The sequence below is a fragment of the Rhineura floridana genome, chromosome 3 (assembly GCF_030035675.1).
Source record: "Rhineura floridana isolate rRhiFlo1 chromosome 3, rRhiFlo1.hap2, whole genome shotgun sequence".
Taxonomy (NCBI): domain Eukaryota; kingdom Metazoa; phylum Chordata; class Lepidosauria; order Squamata; family Rhineuridae; genus Rhineura; species Rhineura floridana.
This window is the reverse complement of record NC_084482.1, coordinates 148,175,937-148,198,468: the sequence shown is the minus strand read 5'-3', so window position 1 is coordinate 148,198,468 and position 22,532 is coordinate 148,175,937. Positions and strand designations below refer to the sequence as shown.

The 22,532-nt window shown below is 40.4% G+C and overlaps 1 protein-coding gene across 12 annotated transcripts in view; it reads left to right on the top strand.

The window, feature by feature from the left end:
• Positions 1 to 22,532, top strand: part of TASOR (transcription activation suppressor) — a 132,470-nt gene that overhangs the window by 56,607 nt on the left and 53,331 nt on the right. For 4 of the 12 annotated variants that reach the window (XM_061618271.1, XM_061618267.1, XM_061618263.1 and 1 more), the window contains 8 exons: positions 1,106 to 1,162; positions 10,731 to 11,677; positions 12,415 to 12,537; positions 16,945 to 17,104; positions 19,010 to 19,118; positions 20,244 to 20,422; positions 20,512 to 20,670; positions 21,277 to 22,029. In XM_061618271.1, coding sequence (XP_061474255.1) covers positions 1,106 to 1,162; positions 10,731 to 11,677; positions 12,415 to 12,537; positions 16,945 to 17,104; positions 19,010 to 19,118; positions 20,244 to 20,422; positions 20,512 to 20,670; positions 21,277 to 21,836 — 2,294 coding nt within the window. In that variant the 3' untranslated portion in view covers positions 21,837 to 22,029. Of the gene's footprint in view, positions 1 to 1,105; positions 1,163 to 10,730; positions 11,678 to 12,414; positions 12,538 to 16,944; positions 17,105 to 19,009; positions 19,119 to 20,243; positions 20,423 to 20,511; positions 20,671 to 21,000; positions 22,030 to 22,532 lie in introns of those variants that run through there. The other 8 variants (XR_009761484.1, XR_009761485.1, XM_061618269.1 and 5 more) reach the window with 6 other exon arrangements.

The window sequence follows — 22,532 nt, the reverse complement described above, 5'->3', positions numbered from 1 at the left end:
GTTGAAAGTAATGAAAGCAACTACTAGTGTTATCTAGTATAAGGGCTTCACCATTACAAAGGCATGCCCACCAGCACAGCTGAGGACATTACCTACAACACTCAGAGGTGAATTCCTTGAATTCTATTTTTCTTTTCTTTATGAATGAAACTGGGCAAGTGATCAAAAATTGATAGGACTACCAGAGACCTGATAAAATTGCTTCACAGGTTGGATTTGGTGCAGAGGTTGTCAGGTGGCCATTCTTTATGACCAAAGCATTACATACAACCCAGTCATAAGTTTTTAAAATCTCAAGAGGAGAGGAGTGTACAAAACCTTCCTAGGCAACTTCCATGTCAATCAGTGTAATAATTTGAAGATGATACTGAACCTTGTAGGAGCAAGCTTTGCAAAAACAAGCCATTATTGCTGTGCACTCCAGTTACCTTAATCTTTCAAAAAGCCCCAGACTTGCACAAGAGCATTTTAGGATCATGTACTGAAAGGAAGAGAGATGCAAATTTCTGAATGATTCTTTTTTTAACTGCAGTTTGTCCCATAGCATGCCTTTTTATTGTTGCATCTCATTATTTGATCATTGATTATTTTAAAAAATGTTGTATTGATACTTGGTGTCAGATTTGTTTTATCAAAACCTGCAACTATATTTAAACCATTCCTGGATCTACTTGCTTTTGGTGGTGGTTTCCATATTTGTCTTACAGTCTTTAAAGAAAAAGTCTGCATAGTATATTGTATTTTTCATTGAGGAACAAAAAGTCTTTGACATAGTATGGGTGTGGAAGCAGCAGTGGCATGGTTAGGTAGCTCAAACTATAGTACACCAAAATGCTTAACACGGGAATTTCCAGTCTGCTGTCTCTTGCAGTTTTAACACATGTAATGAACTCTGGAATTCAAATTTTCTCTAGAATGAAAAGATATTCCATGATATCCAAAGAAATTAATGAATCACAAATTAATAGCAATTATTAGTTTTATACTCTCTAAAGTGGGCCTGCTATTTTAAATTGGTGCCATAGCACAAAAAGTGTGAAAATATATACTTTATATATATATATATTGAGAAACTCTAAACTTGCTAACTGCTGCTCTCCCTCAGGAGGGGCAGGAAGAGTTCCTGAGGAGCAACTGAGAAAACATGGAGATAACCAAACAGGTGAGAAGGATGGCCTTTATTGCATTTGCTCCTTGCTATCCAGACAGCTTGAAAGAAATATTTTTGTAGTATTGAATTTTCAGTGGGCCACTGAGGGCCAATTAATTTTTTTTCTCTCCATATAGTTAGGGAAATTAATCCACCGAAGCAAGTATATTCGGAGTTGGAAACTTGAGAAATACAGTTGATTTAATGCACTCATATATAATGGGGCCAGTTTTATAGGTGTAATCTTAAAAGTGAATTTCAAGTCCATAAATTGTAACAGGAAAAAGGTTGGTTTGGAACACCACATCTCCTTTGACTTTGAATACTGAATATGCATAAAGCCCATTGTACAGTTCTTAATTAAATGCTTTGGTACCTTAATTGATAAAGCTACTATTAAATATACAAAGGGCCAACATATAAATTGTGTACATATAGATAATCATATAATTTTTATATCAAATTATATCCTGTGAGGCATGTATGAGTCACGTGGTAGAGTCTGATTTCTGATGTTCCGTATTACATATGCAGAATACATGGACTAAGTTATCTACAACTACATACAATACTCTGCAGTCTTAAAGTGATATTTATTTTATTTATTTATTATTTTATTTATATCCCGCCATTCCTCCCAGTAGGAGCCCAGGGTGGCAGTAGGTTAAAAGGTACTCAACACGTTTGTGAAGATGTATACACAACTCAAGTTCAATAATTCAATCAAAACGTATATACATACATATGGAAGCTGTCTCTATTACCATTACACAGCCCATGACATCTTGGAAGCAGTACTGCACATTTGGTTCCAAATGAAATCCTAAGTTATCTCTGGATCTTATATTAGGTAGGAAAGCAATGTTAGCACCCGTCATAGAGTTCTGCACATTTTCTCGTTAACGAAGTAGGCTGGCACATTTGTTTGGAAAGAGGAGTTTTTCCACTCCTGCTTGAATGGTGAACCGATCTGCTTGACTATGCACACCAGTAAGGGATTTCTTCTACCAAGGGAGTTTCCCACCAAGAAGGACAAATAGGAAACAAAGGGCAAATCAGTGCAAAAACCAAAAGACAAGGTGCAGTAGTGTAGATGCAGCCTATGTATTTTGAGAAAATGAAATTGCAAGCTTTGTGGTGGTGGTAAAGACATATTTGGTTTTGTGTTAACCTTACTGACAACATTTTGTGCTTCTACACAAATGGCAGCACTGGGATTTTTAGCTTTGTTTGAATTCATAGAATGTGATAAAATCCAGAGGCCTCTTAAATTATCACTTGCCTTTGCAAGCAGAGGTGAATCATTTCTCTCACTAACTTATACAAGGAAAACAGCTTCATGTTCTTGTCTGTGTGTGGGGTTGAGAAATTTGCCTTTAACCTATGCTTCTTAGTATAGGGTGGTGGGGTTTTTGTGTGTGTGGATTTGGGGGATTCTAACCTAGTGGCCTTAGCTATCCTAACTAAGCACCACTGTTTTGCGGTTATGCTGGGCTTTGATTTAATTTCTAGATATATCCCTAGTCTAGAATAATCTCTTTCAGCTGTTTCTTAGGTTAGTTACAGAAGTGCCAACAAAATAAACATTTCTCCTTTTTTCATAGTCATAGTAGTCCTTGGGAGGGGGAATTGAATAGCAGAAATGAACACTCTATATATAGCTATGTATAGCCCATCTCCCTACAGGACCCTCGCGGGTGTTGAGATAAGCAGAGGGGGCCCTTTTGGTAGTTCTGCCACCTTCAGGAGTTTGGGGATGGTGGACCGGGAGAGGGCATTCTCTGGCAGCCCCTGAATTGTAACTCCCCACAGAGATGCTCCTGGCAACTTCACTGTACAGTTTCAGCTAATGCTGAAGATGCACCTATTTACTCTGGTCTTTGAGACCTGAGATGTATATTTTTAGGTTCCATCCTGTTTTTTGGGATTTGATTTTAGTTGTTTTTAACTGTTTTTAATGATTTATTTTAAAACTGTTGTGACCTGCCCTGGGACTTTCAGGTGAAGGGTGGGCAATAAATCATCATCTCTCCAGCACAAATTTCCCCTTTTGGACACTACAGTAGAAGTACAAAAAGTAGAGTCTTGGAGAATTCTACATTTCCTTGGTGCCCTAATTGCATCTGGCAACTAATAGCAGCATACCCTAACAGAAGAGAAAAAACTGTTTACTTGCCCCTGTTATCAGTTTTGCTACTAATCAAAGCAGAACATTAAATAATCTGCCTTTTTCTTTATCTTGTTCAAATAAGCATGGTGGGTGGAATCCAATTGGTGTCCTTGCACTCACAGAAGGACTTTTGATTCAGCAGACGCATCCACTAATGGAAGATAAGGGAAGGTGTTTTTTGCGAATTCCACCTTCCCTCCCCCCACATACCAGCTGCAGAGATTTGGGGTATCCTTCATAACAAAGCAGAATGTGTTATGGGGTCAAAAGCGCAACTAGAATAATTGCTGTTGTTTACTGTATAAACTTCTGATTTGGCTCTGAATTTTGCAAGTACTGCTTTGTTACTTGTAACATTTTAAAAGTTGTCTTTTCTTTAGAAGTCTTTTTCGTTGTCTTGTTAAACTAATACTGTAAATATTTGAAGGAAATCATGTTGAACTCTGATCCAGACTGTGTATGGTAGCACTTTCTTTTTTTGCAATATTCATGTTCAGTAAAAAGTTACAGATGCTAACTGACCAAAAAGACTACTGAAATGTTTTTTCTGAATATAAATACTTCTGGAGGAAGTTGGATTTTAGCACCAGATAGCATATCATGCCAGGTTTAATTATGATCAATCACATTTATTTTTTAGCTTGCATATTGTTCATTGCCAGTTAGCACTATGATGGATTTTGGGCTAATCAACATTATAAAGGAAAAGAGATTACTCCAAAACAAAACATTGGAATGAAAAGAGTCTTGCTATGGAAAAATGTGAATTCAAAGTGTTATAATACAAACTTGCCTGGGGAGAGTGAGGCAGGCCACTATGGGGCCCTTCCCCTTTCTTCTGCCTTGTGTAAAAGGGGAAATAAACCACCCAGCAGGCAGTCCTGCTCTCTTTGTCTGACAGAACTTTCCTCTGGAGGTGATTAGTAAGACTGTTTCTCCCTGTAACTAGGAGAGAAACAGCTTAATACACCTTGTCCAGATCACAATTTTTCCGCTTTGTAAGTTGCATGTTGGGGCAGAAGAGGGAAACAGTCCTACACGCTTCCTCCAGAATGGAGCTCTGTCTTAAATAGGTTTTGTTCCAAATAAGTTCCTAGTTGACTGGACTTGCCATTTCTTTCTGCCATAGCAAATTAGACAAAGGATGAGCCCTGATCTCCACTGTGTTCCCTCCACCAAGGAAATGCAGAGGAGTGGGTGGCCTTTTGTTGTTAGAGAGAGCTCACTAGCAGGGATGGCATATTATTTTCTTGTTTTCTCTCTCGTTTTCATGAGAGAGAGAATTGAAGCCCACATCATAGGCTCCTGCCTGAAGGGCCCACTTACAGTATCCTTCCAGCAGTTAAAGCCTTTAGCTCTTAAGTCATCATCATTAGCCTGTCTGGAGAAACAGCTCAAAATTAGGAGTTGTTCCAGCCTCCTTGTTCCCTGTGTATTCTAGGGATTGAGAGCAGGGCTAGCCCCAGACTGCAGTGGGCCCTTGAGCACCAGAGTGCAGGGGATCTCAGCAGTGATGTCAGTGGAATAGTGGGCTGCACGTGCATGCCTGTTGTCACCCAAGATGGTGGAGGGCATGTTGATGCCTCTGCTGCCATCTTGGCTGATGGCAAGCATGCACGTGGCACCGCAGGAATTTGTGTGGGCAGCCTGCACCAGCTGGGGTGGGTGGGTATTGCCTGGGAGAGCGGATGCTGCTCTGCAATCCACAGCAGCATTGGGTTGTGGGGCACATGCTTCATGACCTGATGCTAGCGTGGATCACGGAGTGGGAGCTACACCAGCCCAGCCCTAGCAGCAAGGGCCCTCCTCAGTGCTATGGGCCCTCAGCCATTGCCCAACCTGGCCGCCTGCTGGCACAGGGCCTGATTGAGAGGAAAAGGCGTTCTGGAAGACTTTCCTGTGGGTAATGGGAAGGAATGTGTTACACTTCACAGTGGTGTGGTCTTCTCACTAACCCTCTGCCCTTTGTTAATTGGGAGATCCAATCATGGTCAGTGCATACCATGCCAAATCCTGGCCAGTGCACTGACAATCGTTGGAGTGTTTAATCAAGGTTTGAATTGGCTCAGCAGCAACCCAGGGAAACACAAAGTAAAACATAATCAGTAAAATTCCATACTCAAGATGGTAAAGGAAAAGAAGCACTCATTATTAGTATACAAAGCTTAATGGTACAATATAAGTTTATAGAAAATAAAATATTTGAAAATAAAACAATTTAAAGCAATTGAATATAATGTGCAGAAATGAATTAATGGTTTACTGATGGTATAACATTGACAAAGCAATCAATAAAAGTAAATAACTTTTCTTTCTAGCTACCTCCTGCCCATCTAGTTATGAAAAAGTTCAAAGTTCCTTAGCATATTAGATCATAGTTATCCCTCCAAGGTAGTAGACTAAGCCTTGTTAATCCGCAAAGCCCACAAAGGAAAACCAGTAACCAGAAGAAAAGAGAATAGAGAATAGAGCAGCCTTTCCCAACCAGTGTGCCTCCAGATGTTGTTGGACCACAACTCCCATCAGCCTCAGCCAGCATTGCAATGGCTGAGGCTGATGGGAGTTGTGGTCCAACAACACCTGGAGGCACACCGGTTGGGAAAGGCTGGAGTAGAGGGTCATAGCTCCAAACCAGAATGCAGTACACCTTTTATACTGTTAAGTTAATGGACCAGGGCAAGTACTTGTTCCAGTAATTTTCTACTAATTTCATATGTGGTTGAAGAGTAAAACCCTTATATAAGATGTAGATTATGGAATAACTATAATCCATTGGGGGTGGGAGAATGGAACTGAGACCCCTGCTTCATCAGTGACTTTCCACACAGGTCACTTCAACACACTTCAGCATTGGCTTATCAACACATAATATGCTCTCTTCTTTTGTTTTGGCTTGCTGGTTGTTCATCTGCTACTTATCACAATGCCAAGGTCTCATAGTATTGCTACTCTTATCATGATGTCAAGGTCTCAGCTAGTAGCACTTGCAGCAAAAATGTGCACAAAGGTCAAAGCAGCTTAGACAGAACTGACAGAAGCTGGGTAAAAAGAGTCATCCATTTTAACGGCTACTCTACTTAAGTGCATTAAATGTACCTGTGAATATAGGGGGTATGAGCAGGACTCAGATTAACACCCTTGAAGTTCCTCAGACTGCCAGGCAAATCTTGCTTCAGAATAAATCTGGTGAGCCTTTTGTTCTCAGAATTTAAGAAGCCTGGTTCAGTGTAGGATTTTCTATGGGCTTCTCTTACCTTTTTTGCTCAGATTCGTAATCCCTCTCCTAGACTGGGCTCTGTACACAGCTAACACAGTTGGTACTGCTGCTGCTTTCCTCAACCCAGTAACCTTCTCTTTGGCTCCCTAGGGATTCAGGTTGAATTGTAGCAGAGGGAGCCACACTATTTTCTTGCTTTGTGCCTGACTGTGTTCCTGTTAGAAGCACCAAACGCTGTGGGGCTTTTCCTGCAGCCATATTATCTTGAGTCTGATCTTCAACTGTTCTCTCCCTATCCCCCAAGCCACCACTTCCCTCTCAGCATTTTTGTTTTATGCCTGTATGCTGAGAAAGAGAGGAAATGTGCCTTGCAGCCCAACATTGGTTGTTGGGGGAACTTCCAGCAAATACCTGTCATCAGCTCATGGCGTCGTATCTCCCCACAGAATGTTACAGAAGCTCATGACTAGGGATCAAGAGATGGGCAAAATATCTCCCATAATTATTTGCAAGGCTGGTATCTAATATAATTGCAGAAGTTGTAGATGGCAAAGTAGACACAAACAAATAACTAGGGCTGTCACCTCATTAAAGCAATCTTTTTTGATATTTAAGTGAGTTTTAATACATTGATTACATCTGTGTAAATTGCATATAAAATTTCCTTTGTATTAGCTCTGTATTGTGGTTTTATTGAAATTATGGTTTTGATGCCAGCTGTTTGGGAGAGCTTTGCCCTGGATTTTTGAAGTAAGTGTGTGTTTATGATGCACCCAAGAAGCAGTAGAAACCATCTTAAAAAGAGGTATTCTCACCTTTTTTGGATGAGAGAAGGAAATGCCTCTGCTGGGTGTGCCTGTCACCAGGTTTTTGTAAGTATTTCAAATTAAATTAATTTTTTAAAAACACACTGCCCTGGTAATCCAGGGCACCTTCTTTAATCGATCAAAAGGTCTGGATAAAAATAAGATGTACTTAAAGCAGCATTTCTCAGTGTAATAGGTTTAAGGGCGTGCAGGAATAGCAGTTTTGAAAGTTTATACTTAAGAGGGTCACCCAGTATTTCATCTGTTGAAAGAAATTAATATAGACTGGACATCCAAGTGGATTTTTGTCCCACTGGTTCCTTAGCAATTGATCTGTTTGTCCGAAGTGCTTGACAGTTAAACCAGAACTTAATTCTTAAATATAACACCCTCCCCCCAATTCACAACATAATTTTAATGATTTACAATAGTGTTCAGAACTTGTGTTTCTCTACAATGAAAAAAATAAGTCAGTATGGAATTGGTTCAGTGACAACTGGACTAACTTATGTGCTTATCGATTGTACTCTTAAAAATAATGTGAAAAAACACTTTTTTGCTGAGAAAATATACCCCTTTATGGCTGAAGGGGTTCTTGAGTGTTTCATTTGCATTCTGCAGATTTGTTTGAAGGTTTCTACTGCCGTTCTTATTTCTATATAATGTCCATTCCCTATTTCTACACTATATGTTATATTAAACTGCCAAGTAATTTGTAGCTATTTGGTGCTTAATGTTTTCTGGTACTTTAACCATTATTGTTAATCTAGTGCAGGGGTTCCCAAACTGTGGTCCATGGACTGCCAGTGATCCACAAGCTTCGTTCAGATGGTCCAAGGGGTATCTGTAAAAATACAATTGAAAATTATACAGCATCTAGCTCAGCACATTATAATTGCTACAACAGGCAGAAAAAATAGTAAGTGGCCCACAAAAACATTCCACAATTTTCAAGTGGTCCAAGGAGGAAAAAATTGGGAACTACTGATCTGGTGTGTTGACTAAGGGGGAAAACTTCTTGTTTAAAGATTTTCTTAACATAACAGCTGCTAACAAGTATGAATAACTTATAGACAATGGTACTTCAAATCAAGTGATATCAGTGCAATTGGAAATATATGCACTACTGTTATACTAGACTGATATGCAGACAAGAATAATATTCTACAGAACAGCTATACTACTCAGAATGGTATAATGGAAAACACTTTTGTGGTTGGTGCTTGAGGGATCTGTGGTTTGTATTTAGATTATATTTTTCTCTGGTATTCTTTATTTTCATGTTTGGAATTTAACAAAATATTGTAACTCACACAAAAGGGTGAGACCTATTACCTGTCTGCTTGACTCTTGTCCATATTTCCTGATGAAGTTAAGAGAACTGGGCTGGGTCTTCAGACCTCAGAGGTAAATGCCTTTTTGAGGGAGGGGGTGTTCCCTCTGTGCCTGAAAATGGCAGTGATAAGGCCACTTTTGAAGCCTAATTTGCATCCAGCAGCGTTGCACAGCTACTGCCAAGTCTCAAACCTGCCTTTATAGGGGCAAGCTGTTGGAATGGGTGGTGGTGGTGGTCTTTCAACTCCAGATGGTCTTGGAAGACGCTACTTTATTTGAATCCATTCCAATCTGGTATTAGGATGGTTTGAAACAGTCTTGGCTGCCCTGGTAGCTGACTTACACCAGAGAAAGGATTGGGGGAGTACTGCCCTGTTAGTTCTCCTAGATGACTCAGTGGCTTTTGACACAGACTGTGGTATCCTTCTGGATCACCTGTCTGGGTTGGGCTTAGAAGGCACAATATTATTCCAGTTATTACTTTGTGGGTGTTTTCAGAAGTAGTGCTGGGGGACTTGTGCTTCGTCCCATGGTCAATGGCTTATGGGGTCCCGTGGGGTTGATATTGTCCCCCATGCTTTTCAACATCCACTGGGAAGTCACCTGGGGGAAATCAACTGTGGGCTGAAGAGTCATCCATATATGAATGATAAGATGCTGCCTTATACCAAGTTAGACCATTGATCCATCAAGTTTACTATTATCTACACTGACTGATAACTACACTGACAGGAGTCTCAATCCTACCTGGAGGTGTCAGGAACCTTAGGCCTTCTGCATGCAAAGCAGATGCTCTACCACTGAACTATGACCCTTCCCCTCTAGCTCTTAGATGTTTGGGGCCTAAGTTTAGGGCTTTAAACAGTAGTGTGAGCATCTTAAGTTGGGGCCAGAAACTAATTGGCAACGAGTGCAACTGTTTTAGAACAGGATTATTTGAGTTCTAAAAGCAACCCCAGCCAGTGATCTGGTTGCAGCATTTTGGACCAATTGAGTCATTTTCAAGGGCAGTCCCATGTAGTGTGTTGTAATAATGTGATCTGGGAAGTTACCTAAGCATGGAATACTGTGGCCAAATCATCTGTGTCTAAAAGGGGCCATAGCTGGCAAAGTATCTGGAGCTAGAAATAGGCACTCAGAGCCATTGAGGCCAACTGCACTCACGTGCCAGTGCTGAACCAGGAGTGTTGCCAAATGACAAACCTGCTCCTTCCAAGAGAGAGCAACCCCATTCAGAATAGGCCATCTTCACATCTCCTAGACTTGAGAATCTAGAACACAGCAACTTGTCTCTCCAGGATTCAGTTTCAGTTTATTGGTCTACATCCAGCCCATCACTCCCAAACATCTGTCTGGCACCTCAGCCGCCTCTCCCGATTCATCCAAGCATATCTTCAGTTGCATAGCCACCACCCTCTCATCCAAGTATATCTTCAGTTGTATAGCCACCACCCTCTCAGGCAGAGTCATCTAGCATTATCTACAATAATAAATGTCTTGCTACTAATATCACAGGTATAGAATTAGGGTACTTATTTTCTGGGCCACTAGAATACTTTGGGGGAAAATGCTTTACTCCAGTATGACACTTGCTGGCATGCATGTACCCTGGCAGCCATTCTCTCCCCCTCCGAAATTAGATTTGATAGAAGCATTCTGCTGAAGTCAATAGAAGAGGTTGCAGTGTGCGTTTGGTTGTGGTGTGTGTGTATGTGGTGCCCATGATGGCTTCTTCGATTTGCAAATATGCATGTGGGTCCAAAAAGGTTGGTAACCCCTGCTTTACTCCAACATCACTGTTGTACTTACTACTGTTGCATGAACAAAGATGCTGCACTTGTGCCAAATCTGTCTAGGCAGTTGAGTAAGAATACCAGGTGTACCCTTACATTAGTTTGAGGATTCCTAAGCCTGACTAAGTGAGCTGCTATTCTGGAATAGTAGGGCATTGGATTAGATTATAAAAAGAAAAACAGAATTAATTTTGTTGACATTATAACTGTGTACTTCTAATGGTTCTTGGATAATACAGTATTGGCTCTTCCTGTGTAGGCTTGAAATCTCGAGAAGAATCATTGGCTTATTCACCACCCAAGGATGCATCTGAAAATGACCCCCGGGTAATAAACAGGCAAAGAAGTTCTGATTATTACTCTGCATTTTCAGACACACAGAAGAGAAGAATAGAAGATGGAGTGTATACAGGTCAAGAGGAGAAATTTGAAGATCAGCGTGAACTTGAGACAGATCACTTTTCGGCAAGCAAACACTCCATAAGTGGAATAATCGAAACAGCAATATTGGAAGAGTACAACCTTTTTACCAATAAGATTCAGGAGATTTTGCAGCAAAAGAATGTTATGTATGTCAGTGGAATACCTAGACCTGTCTTTTCAGACCAAGAAAAGGTCATGAGACTTTCTGAATATATATGTTTGCAGGCATCAGAAATTGCTGTCCAAGAATATGTAGAGAAGTTGAGTGAAAAGCTCAGCAATGTTGTTGCTTTGTCATCTTCATATGGTATCCACAGTGCACCATTTACTTGTAATCCTGGGCCAGCTGATGATTCAGTTACTGACGCTGGATTGAATCTGCCATCAGAAGAGCCAGTACCTCTTCCAAGTGATGTTGACATGGGGCAGTTTCCAGAACCACCATGTAACAACGTAGAGGGAGATTCAAGCATCAGTGAGCAAAATCAGTTGGTGATTTTGGATACAGGAAAAGAACAGAGTCCAGTGAACACCAACATAGAAGCAAAGTTGGCATCTAATCCAAATTTGACTACTGCTGACGCTTTGCAACAACCAGATAAGAACCCAAAGTCTGTAGATAATGTAAATATTACAACCCAGCCAGTCCTCACTGGCTTAATAAATCAGATAGAACCTGAATTGTTCAACCATATTTTCAAAATTATGAAAGATGTCCAAAAAAACATCGTTAAATTCTACATTCACGAAGAACAAGAGAGTACACTTTGTAAAGAAATAAAGGTATGTGTTCCTTTGTTTTATGAATTGTAGTGTGTAGGTCAGCTACATGCCGATTTGTGAGGGTATTTTACGAGATACGTTTGTGCTCTGGCTTTTTTTGTTTTGTAAACCACACTGGGAATATAATCAAAGGACCATATAAAGCTATTTATAATTAATTACACAAGCCAGTATTATGTATGAGCAGAGTAGCAGGGTAGACATAGGGTAGGATCCAGACTAATGCTCAAGAGTACACCTGTTGAAATCAATGTAACCCAAGTCAGTCATGACTAACAAGTCCCAATAATTTCAGCGGGTGTACTCCAACCATGACTAAGTCTGGATTCAACCTACACTATATCAAAACCAAAATAAGGACCATTTTATAGTTGCTAAAAACAGCTGATATTGCATATGGTTTCCTTTTCATACAGGTTAAATAAAGAGTGGTAAGATGAACATTTCTTTTGACTCCATATGTTAAGAATGCTGCAAGTCTGGAAAAACGCTTGTTGATTTAAAACAGCATCATGAAGCTGCAGGCACAATATGTAATTAAATATCCAGTTTGCAAAGGATGCTAAATAAAACAATCACTGTATAGTAAGCATGACATCTTGACTAGATAACCTTTAGTAAAGTCATGTTCTTGCATGTTTAGCTCCTTATTAAGTTTCATTGTAACAATACAATGTTCACTGGAGGTATAAAATGAAATGCATTGGTTTAACACCTTCTGTATTTGCTTGTTTCAGGAATATCTTACTAAATTAGGTAATACAGAGTGCCATCCTGAGCAGTTCTTGAGAAGTAGAGCTGACTTGGATAAATTGTTTATAATAATTCAAAATGAAGATATTGCCGATCTAATTCATACGGTATGTGAAACTCTGAAGGAGCAGGTCTGTAGTTTGGGAGTCCTCCTGGATCCTGCCCTGCTGCTTGAATATCAGGTGGCTGTGGTAGCCAGGAGTTCTTTTGGCCAACTCAGACTGGTCTACCAGCTGAGCCCATTCCTGGAGGCAGTTGACTTGGCCACAGTGATACATGCATTGGTGACATCAAGGCTTGGTTACAGTAACTCACTCTACGTGGGGCTGCCTTTGAAACGGTTCAGAAATTGCAGTTGGTTCAAAATGCAGCAGCCAGAATGTTAACTGGAGCACAGTGCAGGGAGCATATCATCCCTGTGCTTTATTGACTTCACTGACTCCTAATTTGTTTCCAGGCCCAATTCAAAGTGCTGGTTCTGACCTTTAAAGCCCTAAACAGCCTTGGACCAATATACCTGAGGGACCACTTATGCCCATATGTACTTGCCTGGGATTTAATATCATCTGCCTCTGGTCTCCTTTGCGTGCCTGGAATAAAAGATGTTAGACTGACAGGCACGCGGGAGAGAGCTTTCTCCTGTGCATAGAAAGGTGATATCAGGTGGGTAAGTAGCTCCACCTAGCAGTTGAAGGCAGAAGAGCACTGTTGATTTTTGCAGGAACTTCCTGTTCTGTGTAGCTCCCAGCTCAGTTCTCTTCTGCCTTCACACACAGCGGTTGATAGCTCTTTCTGCTCTGTGTTCAGGCCTGTATATTTGTTTTTTGTATTTGTCTTACATCCTTTCTGTTTCCTCTTCTGACTTTACCCCCCCCATTTAAAAAAAAATCACCCCTTTTTCCTCCCCGGAGTTCTTCTGCGGCGCGAGGAAAACCAAGAAAGGGATTTCTCTCCTTAGCCCACCAGAACTGTGCAGGGGTGGGAAGTTGTGAGGGACGCTCTACGGGAGCCCACCTCAAGAAGCAAGGAGTCCACATATTTCCTTACCTGGACGACTTCCTAATTCGGTCCCCATTGCTAAGCAAGGCCTGGGAGGATGTGCACATTACCTTGAAGGACCTGCTTGAAGGACCACGGCTTCCTAATCAACCAGAACAAAAGCCAGTTAGTTCCTTCTTGTCGCATTGTACATCTAGGGGTCACTATAGACTCACAACGGGACAATACGGCTGGCACAGGACAGAATCAACAAAATACAAGCTGCGGTATCCCACCTTATGTCTTCCACACCAGTAGACCTCATGCACCTAGCCTCAGTGCTCAGGTTGATGGTGGCAGCCTTCCAAATGACACCTTGGGCATGTCATCACTCTCGCCCCCTGCAGTGTGCATTATTTCCATTCCAGAACGAGATAGCAGCCAGGCAGCATTGGAAAGTATTATTGTCACCTGCAGCTCATCAGTCTCTACTGTGGTGGGCACACGAACCCAATCTTCTGAAGGTAGTACCATTCTATGATCCTCCACATACAGTGATCACGTCGGATGCCAGCCTATCAGGCTGGGGCGCCATCTGCAAGGGTCAGATGGTGCAAGGAACATGGTCACAGGAGGAAACCAGCCTTCTAATCAATCTACTGGAACTTCAGGCTATCATCCTGGCACTGACACACTTCACACCCACTGTAAGGTTGGGGGCATTGCTTGTCAGGACAGACAACATGTCCGCCAAATCTCATTTGAACCATCAGGGGCATGCGCTCCCCCCTTCTCCAGAGAGAAGCCTCACTCATTTTCCAGTGGGCAGAAGGACATCTGGAGTCACTCACAGCGGAATACCTCACAGGGGAGGACAACAGTCAAGCAGACGGGTTGAGTCAGGAGAAGATACATCAAGAGGAATGGAAGTTACATCCTCTGGCCTTTCAGGCGATACTGGCACGATTTGGCACGATCAAAGTAGACCTTTTCACCTCCAGCCTCAACCACCAGGTGAAGAGATTCTTTGCCAGGTACGAGACGCCGTGGGCAGAGGGAATAGATGCTCTTGCAGCCCAGTGGCCTCCAGGACAACTATGCCTTTCCACCTCTCCCGATCATTCCCAAAGTGCTCCATAAAATCCAAGCCAAATGGGCAACAGTTCTGCTGGTGGCTCCTTGGTGGCCAAGGAGACCTTGGTTTCTGGAACTCATTGATGTATCGGTCAGTCTTCCATGGAGAATTCCTCTCAGGGAAGATCTGTTATCACAGGGACGTTTTCTCCATCCAGATCCGGGCTGGTTGGCTGGCTGTTCATGTGTGGAGATTGAACAGCAACGTCTCTTAAATAACGGCATTCTGAGGCATGTTGTGAAGACAGTGATGGCCTCCAGGTGCCCTTCTACCATTCTAATATACAAGGCCACATGGAAAACCTTGTCTTGGTTGCACAAACAAGGCGTAAATCAAAGTAAGGCAGGTATTGAAGAGATCCTCTCATTCCTACAGCAGGGCTTAACAATGGGACTCAGGCCAAACAGTGAGACATCAGGCTTCAACTTTGTTATTAATCCTATCTAAGTTTCCCGAAAAGCCACTGGGTTCTCACCCATTCCTGAGGCGTTTCCTTAGGGGGGCAATGTTATCGGCGCCACCTACTGTCCATTGTTACCCAACTTGGGACCTACACAAGGTCTTAATGGCACTACAGAAACCTCCCTTCGAGCCATTAAGTCAAGTTCTTCTCCATTTCCTATCCTTTAAAGTCCTGTTCCTTGTGGCCATTACTTCGGCCCGTCGTGTGTCTGATCTGAATGTCCTGTCTGTAGATAAGAATTTCTGTGTTTTTCATAAAGATAGGGTAGTACTTTGTGCTGTACCTTCCTTTCGTCCTAAGGTTCTATCTACCTTTCACTGTCAACAAGATTTAGTGCTCCCTTCCTTCTGCCCTAACCCTGTGCACCCCATAGAAAAAACATGGCACTCACTGGATGTGAGAAGAGCCTTTAAAGTATATATATCCAAAACTAAGCCCTTTTGCAAGACAGTCAGTTTATTTGTCTCATTTCATCCAGCTTCAGTAGGAAACAAGGTTTCAACTTCCACCCTTGCTAGGTGGATCAGAGCATGTATTACCTTGGCATACGCTTCACTGCAAGTGGCGCGACCAGCCAGGATAGTGGCTCATTCCACTAGAGCAGCAGCCACAATGGCAGCGTTCTTGATAAATGCTTCACTAATGGAGATATGTAAAGCGGCCACATGGGCCACTCCCAACACGTTTATTAGACACTATAAGTTCAATACCTATGCACCCGCAGAAGCAGCCTTTGGGAGGAGATTGCTACAGCATGTCCTCTCCGACTGTCAATGAATTCAGCCCAGCAATATTCCCACCCTACATGGGTCAACTTTGGTATGTCCCACCTGATATCATATTTCCATGCACAGGAGAAGAGACTTTTGGTCTTACCATGAAAACAGTCTTCTCTGTGCATGTCAAAGATGATAAAAGGGCCACTCCCTAGGAGAGCTGGGCTGCAATAATTGATACCTGGTAGGCCTCTTGCAGAGAGTGCGTGAGTGCTGTTGCTTGATTTTTCATGTCATACTTCCTGTCAGTGCTCTCAATACTAGTTAGCTTGTCATCAAGAACTGAGCTGGGAGCTACACAGAACAGGAAGTTCCTACAAAAATCAACAGTGTTCTTCTGCCTTCAACTGCTAGGTGGAGCTACTTACCCACGTGATATCATCTTTGACATGCACAGAGAAGACCGTTTTCACGGTAAGACCAAACGTCTCTTTTCAGCTGTGGCCCCCAAGCTTTGCAATACCCTACCCCAAGAAGTCCGCTCTGCTCCCTCCCTGTTGGTTTTCCTGAGACTTCTGAAAATGATCTTATTCCGGAGAGCCTTTGGGAGGGACTGAAGGTAGAGCCTGACACTGATTTTATGCCTTCTAGTTAAATTTTACCTTTGTAGTCCCTTTAGTACCACCCCCTATATATATGTATATATGTGTGTGTATATACACGTAATTGTGATTAACAAAACAGAGGTTTTTAGTGTAATAAAACGTTTCGGCTTCCACCTTCATCAGCTGCTAACGTGTGTGTGTGTGTGTATATATATATCGTATTTTATGTATTTTAATTGTATTTTATGTATTTTAATTTATTTTAATGTTTTTGTGATTTTACTGTTTACAATTTTATTATGTACGTGTTTGATTTTATTTTTGTAAGCAGCCCTGAGTGCCCTATTATAGGGTAGAAGAGCAGGATAGAAATATTTTAAATAAATAAATAAAAATAAATAAGTATATTTGTACACTAAAGTGGTGTTGAAAGTTCATGGTGCCTTTGGGTATATCTAAATGTCCTAACTAGTAAATACCAATTAATTCCGTTATTGGCATTCCTGTGCTGTAGTGATATGTTGTGGTGCGTGAACACAGGGAAGAGTGGTAGCCAGTGTACACTGTGTCCCAGTTTAATCTCATTAATACTCTAACCATGTACTTTCTTTAAATAGATACCTTGTTTAGTGGCTTTGAAGAGGCTCTCATGTGTCAATTTTGCTGGTGTTGACAGTTTGGATGACTTGAAAAATCGTACTTACAATGAATTATTTGTTTCTGGTGGCTTCATTGTCTCTGATGAATCTGTTCTCAATCCAGAATCTGTCACATTTGGTAAGATTTATTTTTAATATTTTCAAGGGCAAGGTTGAAAAAGACCTTATATTCCTAATGTACCAATGTAATTTCTAGGTGCTTTGGTAGCAGAGCACCAGTTTGTGGTTTGTTTCTTCATTTTAAACCTTCATAGTTTTCTTACAAAATGTTGGCGTGGAATTCCGTTTAGGGGAGGATTTTTTATTGGTATTGGTATATTGGTAAAAAAAGCTTAGCTGTGAAAGTGTTGCTCAACCATATATGCAGGGTGACATTCAACATCACCTGCTTCCATAATGAGACTTCCTCTTTCCCCCTGCAGCCCCCCTGTGCATCCCCGAAATCTGCCTAGAGAGTTGGGGGATCCTCTGAAACAGTTTTTGGGAACTTGTGCATGGGTACAGAAGTGGAGGGAGGGAACAAAGGAAGGGAAAGTCCTGTTGTACAAGCTGAAATCCATTGTGCAATCAAGTGGACATCATTGGATATCACTTCCAAGCTGTGATAACTGCCTCCAAGTCTAAGTGCTGTACAGAAGTAAAAGCTGAATAATCTTTATTCACACACATACAGTTTCTAGGTATACTGTAGATGCGTATTGACCAGGCAGGCACCTTTGTGGTATTGTTTTTGGTACCTGCTTAAAATGTCTTTGTTTAGGCAAGCCTATCTAGATGCATAGATGGTGATGTATATTTTTTGTCTGTTGCTGGTTTTAATTTGTTTTTAAAAATGTTTTTAAAAATGTTTTTAATTACTTGGTTTCAACTGTTTTATTGATAATTTTAATGTCTTTTGTAAATCTCTTAGAGGTGTTTTACAATCAAGTGGTATATAAATTTAAATACAAATAAATGTATTTTTGCTATTTTTTGTCTTACAGTGAGATCTAGAACAGATGACATGTTCTTGATTTCCTAATCATGATTAGGTGATCAGAAGCATGCTGCAGACTTGCACTCCCCTTCCCTTCCACAGCTTGCATTAACTGGAGTAGTGTTACATCTACATCACTGCTAACACTTCTTAACACTAGCTAAATTCTTACATCTTGGTTAATCTTAACTGTAGTTATCAGTGATGCCAATGTAAGACTATATTGAATAGAGGAGTTTTTGGGTTTCAATCTTTTGTATTTTTCTTATTGTACATTACTTTGATAGCTTCTGGTTGTGAAGCAGTATACACATTTCTAAAATAAATATAAATAAAGAGGGAGGCTAGTGCACCCACAGTACATATCCAAGGTTCAAGTGGATCCTTCTCATTTGATGAAGTCTACAGTATAGTAAAATAAGCTATGAAATTTGGTACCATTGAGCCTGATTCTGAATTTTAAAAGTGAAACTTTTATACTACCAATTAAAGAGTGTTTATACACTTTAAAATATGCTTTCTGTTTTATTAAAATCTTGCTTTCTTTAGAAGTAATTACTGTATTTTCTTAATACTCCAAATTTTAGCAATCAAGATAACAGATGTGCCCAAGTGATCAAGGTCAAGTTTGTGATTAATTTTCAGTATACTGCTAAAAACTTTCTGTGAAACAAACTTGCCAAAAAAACATTGAACTCTGACACAGCTAAAATTAGAAAGATTCAGTAGAAAGAAAAATAAGTTTAGATTTAATTAGAGAATATAAGAAGACAAGAGGAGCCCTGCTGGATCAGACCAAAAATCTATGTAGACCACCTCATTTCCTGTAGTGGCCTACTAGATGCTTCTTGGAAGCTCACAAGTGGGGGATGAAGACATAACCTTCTCCCACTGTTGCTCCCCAACCACCAATACTCTGTAGCAGCTTGTATTCAGCCATCATGACTAATAACCATTGAGTTATCTTCTTTGAATATGTCTAATCCCTTTTGAAGCCATGTAACCTTGTTGCCATCACCACATTTTCTTTTCTAATTTGAACACCAGATAAACTGAACAGTTTTTTAAAGTTCCTTGAAGAGTTGAGTACTCCAGATAGAAAGTGGCAATGGAAAGTTCACTGTAAAATACAGAAAAAGTTGAAGGAACTTGGGAGGTAGGTGTTATTGTCAATCTTCAAATATTAAAACTATTTTAGAATAACAAAATATTCTATTACAATAATCTCATGGGTGGTATTCAACTAATGTATGGGTGGTATTCAACTAATGTGTCCTGTCAGTGCAAGGATTTCTGCTTGCAAAATGTGACTCCCCTTGTGTGTGTCCTGCACCCTCCCCAAATCTGCTCTAAAGGGTTGGGGGAACACCTACCACAGAATTTTTTGGAGGAGGGTGTCAGTGTGATGTAGTGATTAAAGTGTTGGACTGGGACCTGGGAGACCAGGATTCAAATCCCTGCTTGACCATGAAGGTCACTGGGTGACCTTGGGCCAGTTACTGTTTCTCAGACTAACCTACCTCACAGAGTTGTTGTGAGGATAAAATCGGGAGAGGGAGGATCATTTTTGAATGCCACCTTGAGCTTCTTGGAGGAAAGGTGGGATATAAACATAAAAATAAATAAAATACATTTAAAAAATCCTGATGTGCAAGTGGAGATCCTTGTGGTGATGGGATCATGACTTATTGCTATGTTGGATACAATCCATGGTCTTATGCTGTCTGCCTCTTTTGCAGCCACATCCATTTGCTGTCCATGTTTTAAAAACTTTTTTTTTGCTTTTGTCCACCTTCCACTTTTGGGTTTCTGTTCTCTGTGTTTCACCTGCTTAAACACACTCTACATCAGGTGTGGGGAACCTTTGGTTTTTCTATGCTTTAACTTGGATTCCTGCATTGAGCAGGGGGTTGGACTTGATGACCTTATAGGTCCCTTCCAAGTCACTTCCAACTCAACTATTCTATGATTCCAGATGCTGCTCAACAACAACTTCCATCAGCTGCAGCAAGCATGGCCAATGGACAGGGATGATGGGAATTGTCCAGAAACAGCTGAAGGGCCAAAGATTCCCCCCATGCTCTACACTGAGCTGTTTCCTTCATTTTTAAATCCTCCTCAGTGTTTTGTAAGAAATAGTTTTTGAACACAAAGTATAGATTCACTGTTTTTCTCCCTTGCCAGTTAATGCTATAGGGCTATACTTACTTGTGCTTTGCTCTAAATACAGATATCATACTTGTTTTTAAACAAAGAAGTTTCCTTGATCTTTTCTCTCCAGAACAAATAGTAATGCCACGAGCTTGCTGACACTCTTGAATAATTATCAGAAGAAACACATGGTTGAGATTCTGTCGTACCATAGCTGTGATTCTCAAACTCGAAATCCTCCAGAGTTAGATTGTCTCATAAGACTTCAAGCCCAAAATATACAGCAGAGGCACATTGTTTTCCTGACAGGTAAAAAACCACCATTGGTACTGTCCTTTTAAAAATATATCAATTAACTTGTATGTACTGAAACATCTTTTTGTTTTCTCTTGATTCAGAAAAGAATGTGTTAACATTTGCGAATTATGCTGATAATGGAATAGTGGTTACTACAGTTGATTACTTCATGCACAACTTTAAAAGTCTTGTTGGTCACCATAACTCAATTACTGAAGAAAACAATTTTCCTTCCCCCATTGATCATGAAAGACAATCAGGTAATAACCATTAATTTTGCTCTCATATTAATAGCTAGAAATAGAGGGACTCCTAGTGTGTTTACTCTTTATTTTAACTGAAAGTCCAATAGGTTTTTAGAAAAAGCAAATTACAAATCACAGATTAAACACTGAAAAAAAAAAGTGCTGTGTAGCATCTTAAAATAGAGAATTGTTCTAATGGGGTATCCAAGAAGTTCCCATGAAATGTAGAGGGGTTATGATAAAACGTAACAGAGATGAGGTATGGAAAACTAGCATTGAGTAAGGGTGTCAGTAATTGTGTTAGGCAATTTTCGTATCAAATACTGACCTACTGTATAACTTTAGATGCTGTTTTGACATTAAATCCTTTGGAGCTGGAAGTTGGGGTTTCCCAACAGTAAGCATGAACACATTTCGCGGAAGCTTTTAGCATCGGACTATCCGGACGTTCACACAGAGGGTTAAATGTGTCATGAGTAAGTGACAAAAATGACAGAAGACCCAGCCCTTAAGTGATATGCGACTTTCAGACCTGAAGCCTAACACTGTGTGAGTAGTGCGTAGTATTTTTTAAAAAGTTTTTTATTTCAATAGAGTAGGATTTTTCTCTTCTTAATGTAGTTCTTGTAGAAAACGATGAAAAGGATGAGGAGGACATGTCTTTGGATTCAGGGGATGAAGCATCACAAATAGAAGTTTGCAATGATGCCTCAAAGTATGATTCCCACTTGGAAGCTTGTCAGACAGAGACCAAAGGCTCACATGGAACAGATTCTAAGCAAAACTCTCAAACTGATACACCACTGTCTACTGAAGGACACAGCCTTCTGACAGAAAAGACTTCTAAAATTGACATGCAGGATATACAGCCAGTTACTCCTGTTTCTACAACGTGCTCTACTGAAGGAGAGAGAACCAATTCAGTCGGACAAGTTCCTTACAAGAACTTTCAGAGTTATAATAGACAGTTAAGTGTGTCCCATCAGTTCAGTCATTTTAATGTTCTTACTCATCAGACATTTCTGGGAGCATCATACCCCATGTCTACAAGCCAGAACCAAGAAGGTGGGAACTATTTTCTGACTGCCTATAGCCAGAACATGGATAGAGACCAGACTTCATCTACAAGTAATTGGGATGTCAGTTATGATCCTTCAAGGCTGTACTCCAAACAGAATTAAGCAAAGCTGAAATGTTTTCATAAGTTGTTGTGGACTTTTCTGTTTAAAAAAGTAAATTAACAGTTTCAATTCTCTGAACTAAACACTTCCTGTCTCTTATCTCAAATGTTTTTCTGTCTTATTTAAATCATGATGGCCTGTACCAGGTAAAGCACCTGAAGTTTGAAATAAATATATATTTTTTAACATTTAATGTACTTGAATGAACTTGTTTGTTGGCACTTTTAAGTTCTTACATTTTGTATTTCACGTGTAATTGAGACTTCCAATTTGAAGTCTGTTTTACTGTAAACTGAATGTTTGCCTGAAGCTTATGTGAAATGGGAAGGCTTCATTTTTAAAGCAAAGTGTAACACGATATTCACATTTTTCTTTATCAAAGCTGTTGTGTACATATTTTGACAGTTTTGTACAAAATCTTTATACAGCTATAAAGGCAGTTCTAGTTACTTTACAAATACCCTTGGTTGTTGGCTACATACCTCAGTTAGAACAACCAATGGGTGCAGTTCATTTTGGAAATAAAATCATCATTCATACAGGACTTAGTATCATGTTGCATTTTGTCTTGCCATCTGTTTCCAGGAAATGGATGCAGTAAAAGGGGTTTTCTTGCCTTTGCCGCTACAAATAGGATGACCTTTTCCCACCAAGTCCACGGTAATGACATATTTAGTCATATTTCCCACCAAGTCC